The following is a 15,725-nucleotide window of genomic DNA, read 5'->3' as shown; positions in this document are numbered from 1 at the left end:
AAAAGGGCAGTGCCAAAGAATGCTGCAACTACCGCACAATTGCACTCATTTCACACGCTAGCAAAGTTATGCTTAAAATTCTACAAGGAAGGCTCAAGCAGTATGTGGACCGAGAACTCCCAGAAGTGCAAGCTGGATTTAGAAGAGGCAGAGGAACCAGGGACCAAATTGCAAACATGCGCTGGATTATGGAGAAAGCTAGAGAGTTCCAGAAAGACATCTACTTCTGCTTCATTGACTATGCAAAAGCCTTTGACTGTGTCGACCACAGCAAACTATGGCAAGTTCTTAAAGAAATGGGAGCGCCTGATCACCTCATCTGTCTCCTGAGAAATCTCAATGTGGGACAAGAAGAACTGGATATGGAACAACTGATTGGTTCAAAATTGGGAAAGGAGTACGGCAAGGCTGTATATTGTCTCCCTGCTTATTTAACTTTTATGCAGGATTCATCATGCGAAAGGCTGGGCTGGATGAATCCCAAGCCGGAATTAAGATTGCCGGAAGAAATATCAACAACCTCAGATATGCAGATGACACAACCTTGATGGCAGAAAGTGAGGAGGAATTAAAGAACCTTTTAACGAGGGTGAAAGAGGAGAGCGCAAAATATGGTCTGAAGCTCAACATCAAAAAAACGAAGATCATGGTCACTGGTCCCATCACCTCCTGGCAAATAGAAGGGGAAGAAATGGAGGCAGTGAGAGATTTTACCTTCTTGGGCTCCATGATCACTGCAGATGGTGACAGCAGCCACGAAATTAAAAGACGCCTGCTCCTTGGGAGAAAGGCGATGGCAAACCTAGACAGCATCTTCAAAAGCAGAGACATCACCTTGCCAACAAAGGTCCGCATAGTGAAAACCATGGTTTTCCCAGTAGTGATGTATGGAAGTGAGAGCTGGACCATAAAGAAGGCTGATCGCCGAAGAATGGATGCTTTTGAATTATGGTGCTGGAGGAGACTCCTGAGAGTCCCATGGACTGCAAGAAGATCAGACCTCTCCATTGTGAAGGAAATCAGCCCTGAGTGCTCACTGGAAGGACAGATCCTGAAGCTGCGGCTCCAAGACTTTGGTCACCTCATGAGAAGAGAAGACTCCCTGGAAAAGACCCTGATGTTGGGAAAGATGGAGGGCACAAGGAGAAGGGGACGACAGAGAATGAGATGGTTGGATGGTGTTCTTGAAGCTACCAGCATGAGTTTGACCAAACTACGGGAGGCAGTGGAAGACAGGAGGGCCTGGTGTGCTCTGGTCCAGGGGGTCACAAAGAGGCGGACACTACGAAACGACTAAACAACAACAACAACAAACAACGCTCCAGTCTGGGCTGCGCTGCTCCTCCGCTTCCTGGCCAAGGGACCGAGGGAGATGCTCAGAGCCCAGCCAAGAGCCAAAGGCCCCCCCAAAGGGACGGAGGGAGATGCTCAGAGCCCAGCCAAGAGCCAAAGGCCCCCCCAAAGGGACCGAGGGAGATGCTCAGAGCCCAGCCAAGAGCCAAAGGCCCCCCCCCAAAGGGACCGAGGGAGATGCTCAGAGCCCAGCCAAGAGCCACAGGCCCCCCCCCAAGGGACCGAGGGAGATGCTCAGAGCCCAGCCAAGAGCCAAAGACCCCCCCCAAGGGACAGAGAGAGATGCTCAGAGCCCAGCCAAGAGCCAAAGCCCCCCCCAAAGGGACCGAGGGAGATGCTCAGAGCCCAGCCAAGAGCCAAAGGCCCCCCCAAAGGGACCGAGGGAGATGCTCAGAGCCCAGCCAAGAGCCAAAGGCCCCCCCCAAAGGGACCGAGGGAGATGCTCAGAGCCCAGCCAAGAGCCAAAGGCCCCCCCCAAAGGGACCAGGGGAGATGCTCAGAGCCCAGTCAAGAGCCAAAGGCCCCCCCCAAAAGGGACCGAGGGAGATGCTCAGAGCCCAGCCAAGAGCCAAAGGCCCCCCCCCAAGGGACCGAGGGAGATGCTCAGAGCCCAGCCAAGAGCCAAAGACCCCCCCCAAGGGACAGAGAGAGATGCTCAGAGCCCGGCCAAGAGCCAAAGGCCCCCCCAAAAGGGACCGAGGGAGATGCTCAGAGCCCAGCCAAGAGCCAAAGGCCCCCCCCCCCAAAGGGACCGAGGGAGATGCTCAGAGCCCAGCCAAGAGCCAAAGGCCCCCCCCCAAAGGGACCGAGGGAGATGCTCAGAGCCCAGCCAAGAGCCAAAGGCCCCCCCAAAGGGACAGAGAGAGATGCTCAGAGCCCAGCCAAGAGCCAAAGGCCCCCCCAAAAGGGACCGAGGGAGATGCTCAGAGCCCAGCCAAGAGCCAAAGGCCCCCCCCAAGGGACCAAGGGAGATGCTCAGAGCTCAGCCAAGAGCCAAAGCCCCCCCCCCAAAGGGACCGAGGGAGATGCTCAGAGCCCAGCCAAGAGCCAAGGCCCCCCCCAAAAAAGGGACCGAGGGAGATGCTCAGAGCCCAGCCAAGAGCCAAAGGCCCCCCCCAAGGGACCGAGGGAGATGCTCAGAGCCCAGCCAAGAGCCAAAGGCCCCCCCCAAAGGGACCGAGGGAGATGCTCAGAGCCCAGCCAAGAGCCAAAGGCCCCCCCCAAGGGACCGAGGGAGATGCTCAGAGCCCAGCCGAGAGCCAAAGGCCCCCCCCCAAAGGGACCAAGGGAGATGCTCAGAGCCCAGCCCAGAGCCAAAGGCCCCCCCAAAGGGACCGAGGGAGATGCTCAGAGCCCAGCCAAGAGCCAAAGGCCCCCCCAAAGGGACCGAGGGAGATGCTCAGAGCCCAGCCAAGAGCCAAAGGCCCCCCCCCAAGGGACCGAGGGAGATGCTCAGAGCCCAGCCAAGAGCCAAAGGCCCCCCCAAAAGGGACCGAGGGAGATGCTCAGAGCCCAGCCAAGAGCCAAAGGCCCCCCCAAAGGGACCGAGGGAGATGCTCAGAGCCCGGCCAAGAGCCAAAGGCCCCCCCCAAGGGACCGAGGGAGATGCTCAGAGCCCAGCCAAGAGCCAAAGGCCCCCCCCAAAGGGACCAAGGGAGATGCTCAGAGCCCAGCCGAGAGCCAAAGGCCCCCCCCCCAAAGGGACCAAGGGAGATGCTCAGAGCCCAGCCCAGAGCCAAAGGCCCCCCCAAAGGGACCGAGGGAGATGCTCAGAGCCCAGCCAAGAGCCAAAGGCCCCCCCAAAGGGACCGAGGGAGATGCTCAGAGCCCAGCCAAGAGCCAAAGGCCCCCCCCCAAGGGACCGAGGGAGATGCTCAGAGCCCAGCCAAGAGCCAAAGGCCCCCCCAAAAGGGACCGAGGGAGATGCTCAGAGCCCAGCCAAGAGCCAAAGGCCCCCCCAAAGGGACCGAGGGAGATGCTCAGAGCCCGGCCAAGAGCCAAAGGCCCCCCCCAAGGGACCGAGGGAGATGCTCAGAGCCCAGCCGAGAGCCAAAGGCCCCCCCCCAAAGGGACCAAGGGAGATGCTCAGAGCCCAGCCCAGAGCCAAAGGCCCCCCCCCAAAGGGACCAAGGGAGATGCTCAGAGCTGATACGGACCGGGAAAGGGGGGGGGTACCTCCTTTCCCCTTCTCCTTTGAACAACCGAGGCGATGACCTCGAGGGTGCCCACAATACACCCACCCTCAGCCCCCTCACCGTTACACAAGCACCACACGTCTCCCGTCACCCCTTTTCCTTCTTTCTTTCTGGAGCGAAATAAGCTCAAATCCTCCTATCTCTTCCTATGGCTATTCACGCTCCATTCTTAGAACGGGTAGACCTGGCGTTCCAGCTTCTCCGCTAATTCCTATGGCTGCGCCTTAGCCAATCACAGCCATGCATTTATCCTGCACGAGCTAGCTCACGGAGCCCTTGCACGCCTCGTTGAGCCTACTGACAAGCTGCTGACGGCCCCCCACGGCGAGAACAATGGATCCGAAACCAAGGGCCTCGTAAAGCTGTCAAAATGTATCCATTCTTGCTACAATGTATCCATTTTGTTTCCACTTTCAATCACCGATACGGAATAGGTCAGACAGCATAGGAAACCTTTAAAAATTGATATAAAATCAACCGTAACTCCGATTTCTTTCCTCTTGGTGTCATTCAACTCGGCTCCCTATGGACTCCATGATGCTGCCCCTGCCTCCATGATCCCCTGAGCGACAGGTCACGTACTCAGGAAGACCTTAATCCTGTCGGATCGTTCTGCCATACCCTTCCTCCGGGCGATGCCAGGTGGCAGACGATGCATATCTCCGCTATTGTCTCCCATCACCTGTACTCAGGAAACGCTTATCTGTGTTTATCTGTGCATATCTCTTACTCTGCATATTTCCCCCCTCCCTTCCTGAAATGCTAATCCATGTAATCCCACCTTCCTGTAATGTATTCATGATGTAACCTGGAAAACCCAGCCTTCTTTTAATGTATTCATGACGTTTTGTTGCACTGTATTCTGGGACTTGGAGGGAACTTTTAAAAGTTGATGTCGCCCCATGCTCGGGGTTCAATGCCATTTTGAACCTGTTGCGCAATAAACTCGGATCTTTGCGTTTTGCTCCTGCGTCCGGCTGAGCTTCCTTTTCCTCCGCTAGAATCCACGGACCTGGTCCGATTGGCTGGGTGGCAGGGTAAATACGCACCCAGATTTTTCCGTAACAGCTTGGCGCCCAACGTGGGGCGGGCGGTTCTCCCGGGTTGCTGACCGGGGGCCCCGAATTCTTCAGCCGGCGGCGGGCCAATTTGCCCGAGAAGACTCTTTTGGACCTCCGGCCATCTCCCGGGCGGTAATCGGAAGCCCCAGGAGTTCAGCCGGGGAGCAAAAGGGATCCAGCCGGCTTATTCATCGATCCCGGGATCGGATCGACGTAGAAGACGCGTGAGTATAGGAAAATCCAGTGCACTGGTGGGAAGGGGTGGAAGTCTCCTGGCAACCGAATTCTCTGCCCTCCTCTCTATCGTTTCTTCTCACCTGTCTCTTGGTCCGAGTGATAAGAGAGATCGTGGACCACTGCTCAACCCGAAAAAGGGGGGTCCTGAGCTCTATCTCTTTCTCCTCTTAACTCTCTGGCCAGCCGCACCGATTGAGAGTCCGAAAGTAAGACGGAGAGACCCGGCTTGGAAAGACAGCCGACTCCCTGCAACGGGCATCTCAGTCGAAAGCAAGGGGTTGGAGTTCCTTTCCGAACTTCCCGAGCGCCCTTACGGAGGGGGCAGGAAGGGGTCTTGCTTTCCTATCAATCAATCCCAGCCGCACCGGTCGGGCCACGTAACACGTGTATCGTGCGTGAGCCCGCTTCCGAAAGCAAGGGGGATTTTCCGTTCAAATCCTGTCCAGGGACTACCCGATCTGGCACCGCAATACGCGGGCGTTCAGTAGGGCCCCTTTTCCTGAGAGTGTGACGATAGGTAGGAGGTTGCCAGGAGGGATAGCCCATGAGGGATTGGGCGGGACCGGCAGAGTGGAAAGAGACCCCAGGTTCAAAAGGTTAAAGGAATAGAAAAGAGAACACAAGGACCGGATAGCTAGAGCTCTTTAAAACCCCCACTAAGAAAGTTGCCAAGCAGCTAAAGACCCCACTTTACTATATATCCTCGCATTAGGCATACCAATTCCCCAGGTATACCAACCCTTACCGAACCCTTCTTTCCTCTTTCCGTCTAGACACGTGTGAATCTAAAATGGGTACCCAGGCTTCCAAATACGAGCGGGCTCACTCTGGGAGGAAGGCTTCAAGAAAGCCATCCAAATCTCAGAAGGACCCTGACTCCCCTCTCCAATTTGTCATCATGTATTGGAAGTCCATTCCTGGCCACAAACTATTATCCCAACGTAAATTGGAGGACCTCTGCACCGAAATCTGGCCCGCCAGCACCGCCTCCTCCAAGCCGGAACTACGCTGGCCGCCGGGGGGCTCCTTTAATGAAGAACGTATGAACCACCTAAAAAATTACTTAATGGAAGAAAAACCCCGCCAATTAGAATACTGGGCTACCTTTAAGACCGTGAGGGGGTTGCTCCAGGCTTCAGAAGGTACAACCTCTTACCAATTACCTATAATGAACCCGGGACGACAGCCCATGCCCCCTCCATATGAGGGACACCTCGCAGATGACGAGGCGCAGCAAGCCCTGGTTCCCTTCTACTATGAGAGACCAACCCCGCCTGCCCCTAGCGACAGCGACAGTTCAAGTAATAACGAAGACACAGGGGATGAAGGGACACAGGAGAATGAAAATAGAAGAGTTACGAGACTACAGGTTAAAAGGGACCAGCGGGGCCCCGGTCAAGCTAAGATAAAAACTCAAGATCCAATATCCCGCAACCCCATAGAGGACCCCATCCAAGCTAAAAAGAAACCCATCCCCTCAGCGCCTCACGAGCCCACAGCACAAACCTTAGATCAGAATGAAAAGACTCCAAGTACTTCCGACCAAGTGAGCTCAACCGTAACCTCTACCGCAGTCCAAATGCCTTTAAGGGCCTTACCAATACCACCTCTTCGACCCGATGGACCGCCGAGAATGGTTTATACACATCACCCCTTCTACACCTCTGACCTCGTAACTTGGTCAAACCAGATGCCCTCCCTAAGGGACGACCCCGATAAATGTCACCGGCAGATTAGTGCCATCTTCTCTACCCACAACCCCACCTGGCCAGATGTTCACGTCCTATTGAATGCCCTATTCAACGAGGCAGAAAAAGCAGACATTATAGCCAAGGCGGGGGAAGCAATAGAATCGCCAGACTACCAGAGAGGACGGCCCCAAGACGTGGAGGCTCTCTCAGCACAGTGCCTCCGTGTAGAACCTACATGGGACTACAACACCACGGATGGGATTTGGTGCTTGAACCTGTTTAAGAAAGCCATCCTGGACGGCGTAAAGGCGGCCGGACAACGCACCGTTAACTGGACCAAGGTCCAGACAGTAATGCAGGGGCCGAACGAACACCCGTCTGATTATTATACCAGGCTGGTTTCCGCCATCAAAACTTGGGGGGGAATAGACCCCGAAAATTCCCAACATGAGGTGATAGTCAAGGGTTTCTTCAAGGACCAAGCCTGCCCGGACATTAGAAAGGCCCTAAACCTACAAATTGGTTACGATGGAAAGAGCATTAGTGAGATCTTATCCATCGCAAAATCCGTTTATAACTCCAGAGACGAGAGGAAGCGGAAAGAAACAAAAACCGAGACAGAGCAGATCTTGGCTTTAAGTATGGAGGCCACCCAAGATCCTAACCGAAACAGAAGCTTCCACCGAGGAAAGGGGGTCCGGGGAGGAGGACCACCCAATCCCCACAGGCAATGGGGGTCGACCAACGGAGGGTGCTACTACTGTGGGCAGGAGGGGCATATAAAGAGGTTCTGCCCCTATCTCAACACATCATCCTACGGGGGGCAAGATCCGAAACTATGCCCCGTTCGAGCAAACCACCCCCCTTTTCCTTCCCAACCCTATCCAACTCAGGGATACTCAATTCACCAACCGGCAGCCTATCCCCCGCAAAATCCAACACCCCAGCCTCAACGACCTCAACCGGGCCCACGAACTTTAATGCCGACCCTGAATACTCCTACCCACCCGTGGGCAGATGCTACTGCCCCCTCTCTACACCCCCCAAACCAGCCACCACCCGATGATCAAGTAAACTACTGACAACCAGAAGGGGATCCCAGTCCTACCCAAACCATTTGTCCCATGCTAACATTGTCATCTGAAGATCCGGTTTGCACTATAGAGATCGATGGCCATCCCTACCAGTGTTTACTAGACACGGGGGCCACTTATTCCACCTTAACAGACAGCCATCTATTACCAGGGACAGTAACGAAAAAGGTAATGGGATTGGATGGGATACCCCGCACGTGCCCACTCTCACAACCAGCCAAGGTCACCCTCGGACCCCTACTAGCAGAACATGCCTTTCTCCTAACCAACAGCCCTGTGAACCTCCTCGGTAGGGACCTCCTTTGCAAACTTAACGCCACCATAAAGTGTTCCGCGGATGGCATCTACCTCTATATGCCCGAAGATTCCGTCACCACTTTCCAGGGCATCGTACAGGAAGCGAAATCGAACCAACAGTTTCCCGAACTCCCCCCAGACTTAGAAAGGGAATTACCCACCTCCCTGTGGGGCACTGAATCAACTTCGGTGGGACTTTTACTCTCAGCTACCCCAGTTAAAATTACCTATCGGACCGACCTGCCCTTCCCTTGCACCAAACAATACCCCTTGCCCAAAGAGGCCATTGAAGGGTTAACCCCAATGATCGAAGATTTCCTCGAAAAAGGGATTCTAGTTCCATGCGCTTCGCCTTGTAATACCCCGGTACTCCCAGTAAAAAAGCCCTCAGCGGAAGGAGCCCCTGTCCGATATCGTTTCGTCCAAGACCTTAGACTAGTCAACCAATTCGTCATACCCCGCCACCCTGTGGTTGGCAACCCAAACTCTCTTCTGAATGCCATCCCAGCGGGGACAACATGGTACTCCGCCGCGGACTTATGCTCCGCCTTCTTTAGTATACCCCTGGACCCTGCCAGCCAATTCCTCTTTGCATTCACCTGGGGACCCAGTCAATTAACGTGGACAAGACTGCCCCAAGGTTACGTGGAGTCGCCCGCAATCTTCTCCGCAGTGCTACATCAAGATTTAGAGGACATACGTTTACCTGCTAACTCCGCCCTCCTTCTTTACGTAGATGACCTCTTGCTGTGCTCTACTAGCGAAGAGGCATGCAAAGTTGACACAAAATATCTCCTGTCCGAATTGGCGAAAAAAGGACATAAAGTATCCCCAAAAAAGCTTCAATATTGCAAACAGGAAGTGAAGTACCTCGGGCACATCCTAGGAGTAGGTACCCGAAGCCTAGCCACTGACAGGATAGAAGCCGTCACAAAAATTCCCCTCCCAAAGACTAAGCGACAGTTACGCGGCTTCCTTGGGATGGCCGGCTTTTGCCGAGCATGGATTGCCGGCTACAGCGAAATCACAAAGCCCTTAACCCTCATGACCCGCCAAGACCACCCGGACACCTTGGCCTGGGAAGAAGAAGCCTATAAATCTTTTGAAAGACTAAAACGGGAATTGAGATCTGCCCCTGCCCTAGGACTACCTGACTATCGCATCCCCTTTAACCTGTTCATCCATGAACAAATGGGGGTAGCCTCCGGCGTCCTAACCCAACCATTCAGGGACCAAGAAAGGCCAGTGGCCTATTACAGTTTACAATTGGATAACACCGCGAAAGGGGCAGTTAGTTGCCTGAGAGCCATTGCCGCCGCCGCAATTCTCCTCGAAAAGGCTCAAGAAACGGTTTTGGGACATGAGATCACCATTCATGTACCTCACTCTGTCTCAACCCTTCTTACCCTAAAGGGATGCCACCACTTCTCAAATTCCCGCCTCAACCGCTATGAAGCCCTCTTATTGACCCCGTCGAACGTCACAATTAAGCGAGTAAATTCCCTAAACCCAGCCACCTTATTACCCCTCCCGGAGGATGGCACCCCGCATCATGACTGTGCCACAATAGTCCGTCAAGCCGAGAAACCCAGGGAAGACCTAGATCACATACCTCTAGAAAACCCGGACCTCGTACTATACACAGATGGCAGCTCCAAGGTTGTAGAAGGGGAAAGGAAAACGGGATATGCCGTAGTCTCGGAATTTGAAGTGTTAGAATCTAACCCCATCAACCCACAATATAGCGCCCAAGCAGCAGAACTAATAGCGCTCATACGCGCCTGTGAACTCAGCGAGGGCAAGCGGGCTACCATCTACACGGATAGTAAATATTGTTTCGGCTTAGTCCACACCACGGGTCAAATCTGGCTACAAAGGGGCTTCCTAACAGCTGCAGGCTCCAAAATTTCACACGCCGCCCTAGTGGAAAGACTATTAACCGCTATCCACATGCCCAGCGCGATCGCAGTTGTGCATTGCAAAGCACATACCCGAGGAAGGGACCCAGTTTCAAGAGGCAACCGACGGGCCGACTGCGCGGCTCAAGCAGCCGCTCTCCGCCCCCCCAACCAAGAATCAGAGTTTCAAGCCCTTCAGATCCCATTTAATGTAGATCCCACACAGATTTACAAAGAAGCCCCTGAGGAAGAAAAGACTTTCTGGCGTTCAGTGGGTGCAGTACAACAAAATGACGTTTGGGTCCTCCCCGATGGCAGACCCGTTCTTCCAAAAACATGGGTTCCAAAATTGGTGAGGATTCTCCACCAACAAACGCATTGGGGAAAAGGGAGACTGATAGAACATGTTAGGAGATCTTGGTACGCACCAGGCTTGGCAATCGCAGCCACTACAGCATCTAAGAACTGTATTACCTGCAGCTCCTACAACCCCAAGAGACAACCCAGGGCACCTCCGGGTGCCAGACTATGGGCATTCGTCCCCTTCGAAAGCCTACAACTTGATTTTATCGACCTACCACCCTGCCAAGGCTTTAAACACGCCCTCATTATAATAGATAAACTCTCTTCCTGGGTAGAAGGATTTCCCTGTAGAAAGCCAACCGCCTCCGTAGTAGCCAGAGCCCTCTTGCAGGACATCATTCCTCGGTTTGGAATTCCCCGCCGCCTAGACAGCGACAGAGGAACCCATTTTACGGCTCAAGTAGTGCAATCGGTCACAAAGGCTCTACAAATAAAATGGGATCTCCATACACCCTATCACCCACAATCTTCAGGCAAAGTAGAGCGTATGAACCAAGAAATTAAAACACAACTTGGAAAACTCTGCAGACTTACTGGGCTAAAGTGGGTGAACGCACTCCCATTAGTTCTCCACAATATACGAAGTGCCCCCACAGGACCCTTGAAACTATCTCCGTACGAACTCCTATTCGGGAGGCCCCCTCCCGTCTATAATACTCTGTTTCCCCTTTCGGAGCTCGAACTAGGGGAAGCAGAACTTACTAACTATGTCATTCAGCTCCAGACGCAACTACAGCGCCTCCACCAGTACGCGGCCATCGAGGGACAGAACCTGCCCATCGACGTGCAAGCCCACTCCTTCAATCCCGGCGACTGGATTCTCGTCAAGGTTTACCAAAAGGAACCCCTTCAACCCGCCTGGGACGGCCCCTACCAAATCCTCCTCACATCACCAACCGCTGTGAAGGTAGGAGAGAAGAATTCGTGGATCCATCACACGAGGTGTAAGCCCGCGCCACCCCCTCAGGAGACGGAAGAAAACCCCGGAGAGGACTTCACTTTCTCGACCCCTCCCACACCACCGACCTCGTACATCGACGACGACGAGGAACAGACCGGACCAGCAGATCGGGGCCAAGGTCGGGCTCAACAGACCGGACCAGCAGATCGGGGCCAAGGTCGGGCTCAACAGACCGGACCAGCAGATCGGGGCCAAGGTCGGGCTCAACAGACCGGACCAGCAGATCGGGGCCAAGGTCGGGCTCAACAGACCGGACCAGACACCGCGACACCCAACTGGACGTCTGAAATCATCCCAGATACCAACACCATCAAGCTACGTTTCAGACGCGTTGACAGCTCCGTTTGACAGCTCCATTGACAGCTTGCTTCGTTCATTTGACAGCTCCATTTGACAGCTCCATTGACAGCTTGCTTCGTTCATCTGACAGCTCCGTTTGACAGCTCCATTGACAGCTTGCTTCGTTCATCTGACAGCTCCGTCTGACAGCTCCATTGACAGCTTGCTTCGTTCATCTGACAGCTCCGTTTGACAGCTCCATTGACAGCTGGCTTCGTTCATCTGACAGCTCCGTTTGACAGCTCCATTGACAGCTTACTTCGTCGACAGCTTCGCCTTTTGACAGCTCATCTGACAGCTCCATTCAACAGCTTCCTTTGATAACTTCGATCTGCAGCCTCGCCCTACCTAACACCTTTGTTCGTTAGACCATCTGCGCCCTCCCTACACGCATCCGAACCATGGGTCTGCTTGGCACCGCCCTTCTCCTCGCTGCCCTATCCTCGGTCGCGTCCATCTCATCAGACCACTGCACGGGCTTGCAAACGAACTACCACTTCTTGGACTATCATGAGGTCGAGACGGGAAGGTCAAACCCTGATCGAATGGGGGACTTTGATTTCTGCCTCCCTGAGTCCCGAACCCTGCTGCGCCATTCCCTAGTTCCCCAACTCGCCGAAAACGAATATTGGGAACTTTTCATCCGGAACAAGGATTTACACCGCATCGGCTCTGCGGCTCTCACTCTTGACCACTCCTCTTACCGGCTGACCTGCAGAAATGGGACTTATCTTCTTTACGAGAGTGGAGAGGTCTCACAAACCCCGAATTGGACCGAAGTCGAGACAGGAGGGGCTACTCACGCTTATACGCAATCAAGCCACCCCTCTGGAAACTTGATTTTCGGGTTCCAATGCCTCCGCTCCACCCCAGAAACCCGAAAGCCCCAACTCCAAGGACTCTGCCTGCGACGGTTCTGCTGTTTATGGGACTTAGGGGTCACTCATGAGTGGAAAGGGGCTGAATATCTCGAAGGGTGGCACCACCCTATACACCCCTCACTCTCCCCCTCCTGGGACCACGTCGGACCCCTGCGATGCGGCGGTATCGCCAGGGATAGGCGACTACTGAACACCACCGACCCCCTCCATCCGGTTGGTACGGCACCCCGACAATTCGGCACTGACTCGGCACTCCCGGGAGAAGATCTCCTATCATCTTGGGAGCAGAACTCCTACATTAAGCTTCTCAGCCAGGTGGCGAAGGAGTCACCCTACCCGGACTGCTGGATTTGCGCTCACGCACCCAGCCATCTCCAACAGAGCCTCCCACTGGTTCCTGTACCAGTGACCCTAGAACAGTTCCGTTCCGGAAATGTTACCTCCTGGAACTTGACCGCACTCAACTTAACACATCAATACCTCTACCTCACCGGCCCCACAAAGGGACCCCTTTGCCGCAGCTTCTCAGGGGAAGGAACCTTCATCGGATCCAGTACATGCATCAACACTCTAGAAATCCTACCAACTGGACTGGTCACCGTCTCCAACACTAGGGACTCCCGGACTTTTCCTAACCTTACTGTTGCCTGGGCCGCTGCGGTCGGACACCCCTTGGACTGGAAGCCACAACCCACAGATACCATGCTCCTGCAAACTTTTGCCTCAGGCCGGATGGAATCTTACCTCAGCGGACTATTCTGGGTGTGTGGACACCGCGCTTACACATGGGTGAGCCCACACATGTCCGGATCCTGCTTCATTGGCTACATCGTTCCCGGAATTAGAATAGTACCACACCTACCCCCTGGAAGACAACGAAACAAAAGGGAGCAAAAGGAGCTGTCAGATCTGTCAGATGTCGCTGCAAATGGAGAGACCGTAGGCCGGTCGCTTTTCCCCGCCTACGGTGCCGGTTCAAATCATGTGGATATTCTCCGACTCACCGACATCCTCCTTAAGTTCATGCAGGAGGCGACTCAGATCACAGACTCTCTCATGTCGGAACTATCCGAGGTAAGACAATTGAGCCTACAGACGAGAATCGCGACAGACTTCCTCTTGTCCAGTCAAGGAGGCACCTGCGCATTAATAGGCACAGAGTGCTGCACATATGTGACTGACCAGACTTTGAATATAACTGGACATTTAAATAACATTCATGAGCTAGCAGGGAAGCTCCACGACATCCAGCATGAGGGACTATCCGACGTGGACTTATGGGGATGGTTGCCCAAGCTGGGTTGGCTCAGGCAGTTATTGAAAGTCGTGGTGTTCATCATTTTAACTGTTTTCCTTTGTGTCTCCATCCTCTGTTGTACTATGCATTGTATTACCCCTTGCTGCTCTTTCCTCCGTCATTCTGCCTCGCCTAGCTCCTTCCCTCTTCGAGCCTATTCCCACTCCCGACATGCTCCCACTTTCCCGGACTACGTACAGATGAGGCATTTGGGAGAAGGGGAGTATGAGATCACCGAAATTTGATGCTCCAATGGTGCGGAGAAAGGATTTGCAAGTTCTTACAGAACTTTAATGCAAATCTATCTCCGAATGGGGGACTGATACGGACCGGGAAAGGGGGGGGGGTACCTCCTTTCCCCTTCTCCTTTGAACAACCGAGGCGATGACCTCGAGGGTGCCCACAATACACCCACCCTCAGCCCCCTCACCGTTACACAAGCACCACACGTCTCCCGTCACCCCTTTTCCTTCTTTCTTTCTGGAGCGAAATAAGCTCAAATCCTCCTATCTCTTCCTATGGCTATTCACGCTCCATTCTTAGAACGGGTAGACCTGGCGTTCCAGCTTCTCCGCTAATTCCTATGGCTGCGCCTTAGCCAATCACAGCCATGCATTTATCCTGCACGAGCTAGCTCACGGAGCCCTTGCACGCCTCGTTGAGCCTACTGACAAGCTGCTGACGGCCCCCCACGGCGAGAACAATGGATCCGAAACCAAGGGCCTCGTAAAGCTGTCAAAATGTATCCATTCTTGCTACAATGTATCCATTTTGTTTCCACTTTCAATCACCGATACGGAATAGGTCAGACAGCATAGGAAACCTTTAAAAATTGATATAAAATCAACCGTAACTCCGATTTCTTTCCTCTTGGTGTCATTCAACTCGGCTCCCTATGGACTCCATGATGCTGCCCCTGCCTCCATGATCCCCTGAGCGACAGGTCACGTACTCAGGAAGACCTTAATCCTGTCGGATCGTTCTGCCATACCCTTCCTCCGGGCGATGCCAGGTGGCAGACGATGCATATCTCCGCTATTGTCTCCCATCACCTGTACTCAGGAAACGCTTATCTGTGTTTATCTGTGCATATCTCTTACTCTGCATATTTCCCCCCTCCCTTCCTGAAATGCTAATCCATGTAATCCCACCTTCCTGTAATGTATTCATGATGTAACCTGGAAAACCCAGCCTTCTTTTAATGTATTCATGACGTTTTGTTGCACTGTATTCTGGGACTTGGAGGGAACTTTTAAAAGTTGATGTCGCCCCATGCTCGGGGTTCAATGCCATTTTGAACCTGTTGCGCAATAAACTCGGATCTTTGCGTTTTGCTCCTGCGTCCGGCTGAGCTTCCTTTTCCTCCGCTAGAATCCACGGACCTGGTCCGATTGGCTGGGTGGCAGGGTAAATACGCACCCAGATTTTTCCGTAACAGAGCCCAGCCAAGAGCCAAAGGCCCCCCCCCCCAAGGGACCGAGGGAGATGCTCAGAGCCCAGCCAAGAGCCAAAGGCCCCCCCCCAAAGGGACCGAGGGAGATGCTCAGAGCCCAGCCAAGAGCCAAAGGCCCCCCCCCCAAGGGACTGAGGGAGATGCTCAGAGCCCAGCCAAGAGCCAAAGGCCCCCCCAAAAGGGACCGAGGGAGATGCTCAGAGCCCAGCCAAGAGCCAAAGGCCCCCCCCCCAAGGGACTGAGGGAGATGCTCAGAGCCCAGCCAGGAGCCAAAGGCCCCCCCCCAAAGGGACCGAGGGAGATGCTCAGAGCCCAGCCAAGAGCCAAAGGCCCCCCCAAGGGACCGAGGGAGATGCTCAGAGCCCAGCCAAGAGCCAAAGGCCCCCCCAAAGGGACCGAGGGAGATGCTCAGAGCCCAGCCAAGAGCCAAAGGCCCCCCCCAAAAGGGACCGGGGGAGATGCTCAGAGCCCAGCCAAGAGCCAAAGGCCCCCCCAAAGGGACCGAGGGACATGCTCAGAGCCCAGCCAAGAGCCAAAATCCCCCCCCAAGGGACCGAGGGAGATGCTCAGAGCCCAGCCAAGAGCCAAAGGCCCCCCCCCAAAAA

The 15,725-nt window shown here is 54.3% G+C and overlaps 2 protein-coding genes across 4 annotated transcripts in view; both read left to right on the top strand.

The window, feature by feature from the left end:
* LOC310705058 (uncharacterized protein) overlaps nucleotides 1–15,725 on the top strand; it is a 261,167-nt gene that overhangs the window by 124,307 nt on the left and 121,135 nt on the right. The gene's annotated exons all lie outside the window — the stretch shown is intronic.
* LOC310705801 (syncytin-1-like) lies at nucleotides 11,224–13,912 on the top strand (the record flags this gene model as incomplete). Its single annotated transcript, XM_083500622.1, has 2 exons — nucleotides 11,224–11,480; nucleotides 11,698–13,912. The coding sequence occupies exon 2, from the start codon at nucleotides 11,891–11,893 to the stop codon at nucleotides 13,910–13,912; it is 2,022 nt and encodes a 673-aa protein (XP_083356748.1). The 5' UTR covers nucleotides 11,224–11,480; nucleotides 11,698–11,890.

This window comes from Podarcis liolepis, assembly GCF_965112155.1.
Source record: "Podarcis liolepis genome assembly, chromosome: 4".
Classification (NCBI taxonomy): Eukaryota; Metazoa; Chordata; class Lepidosauria; order Squamata; family Lacertidae; genus Podarcis; species Podarcis liolepis.
Note: the sequence above shows the minus strand (reverse complement) of the source record. Positions and strands in the feature narration are given on the sequence as shown.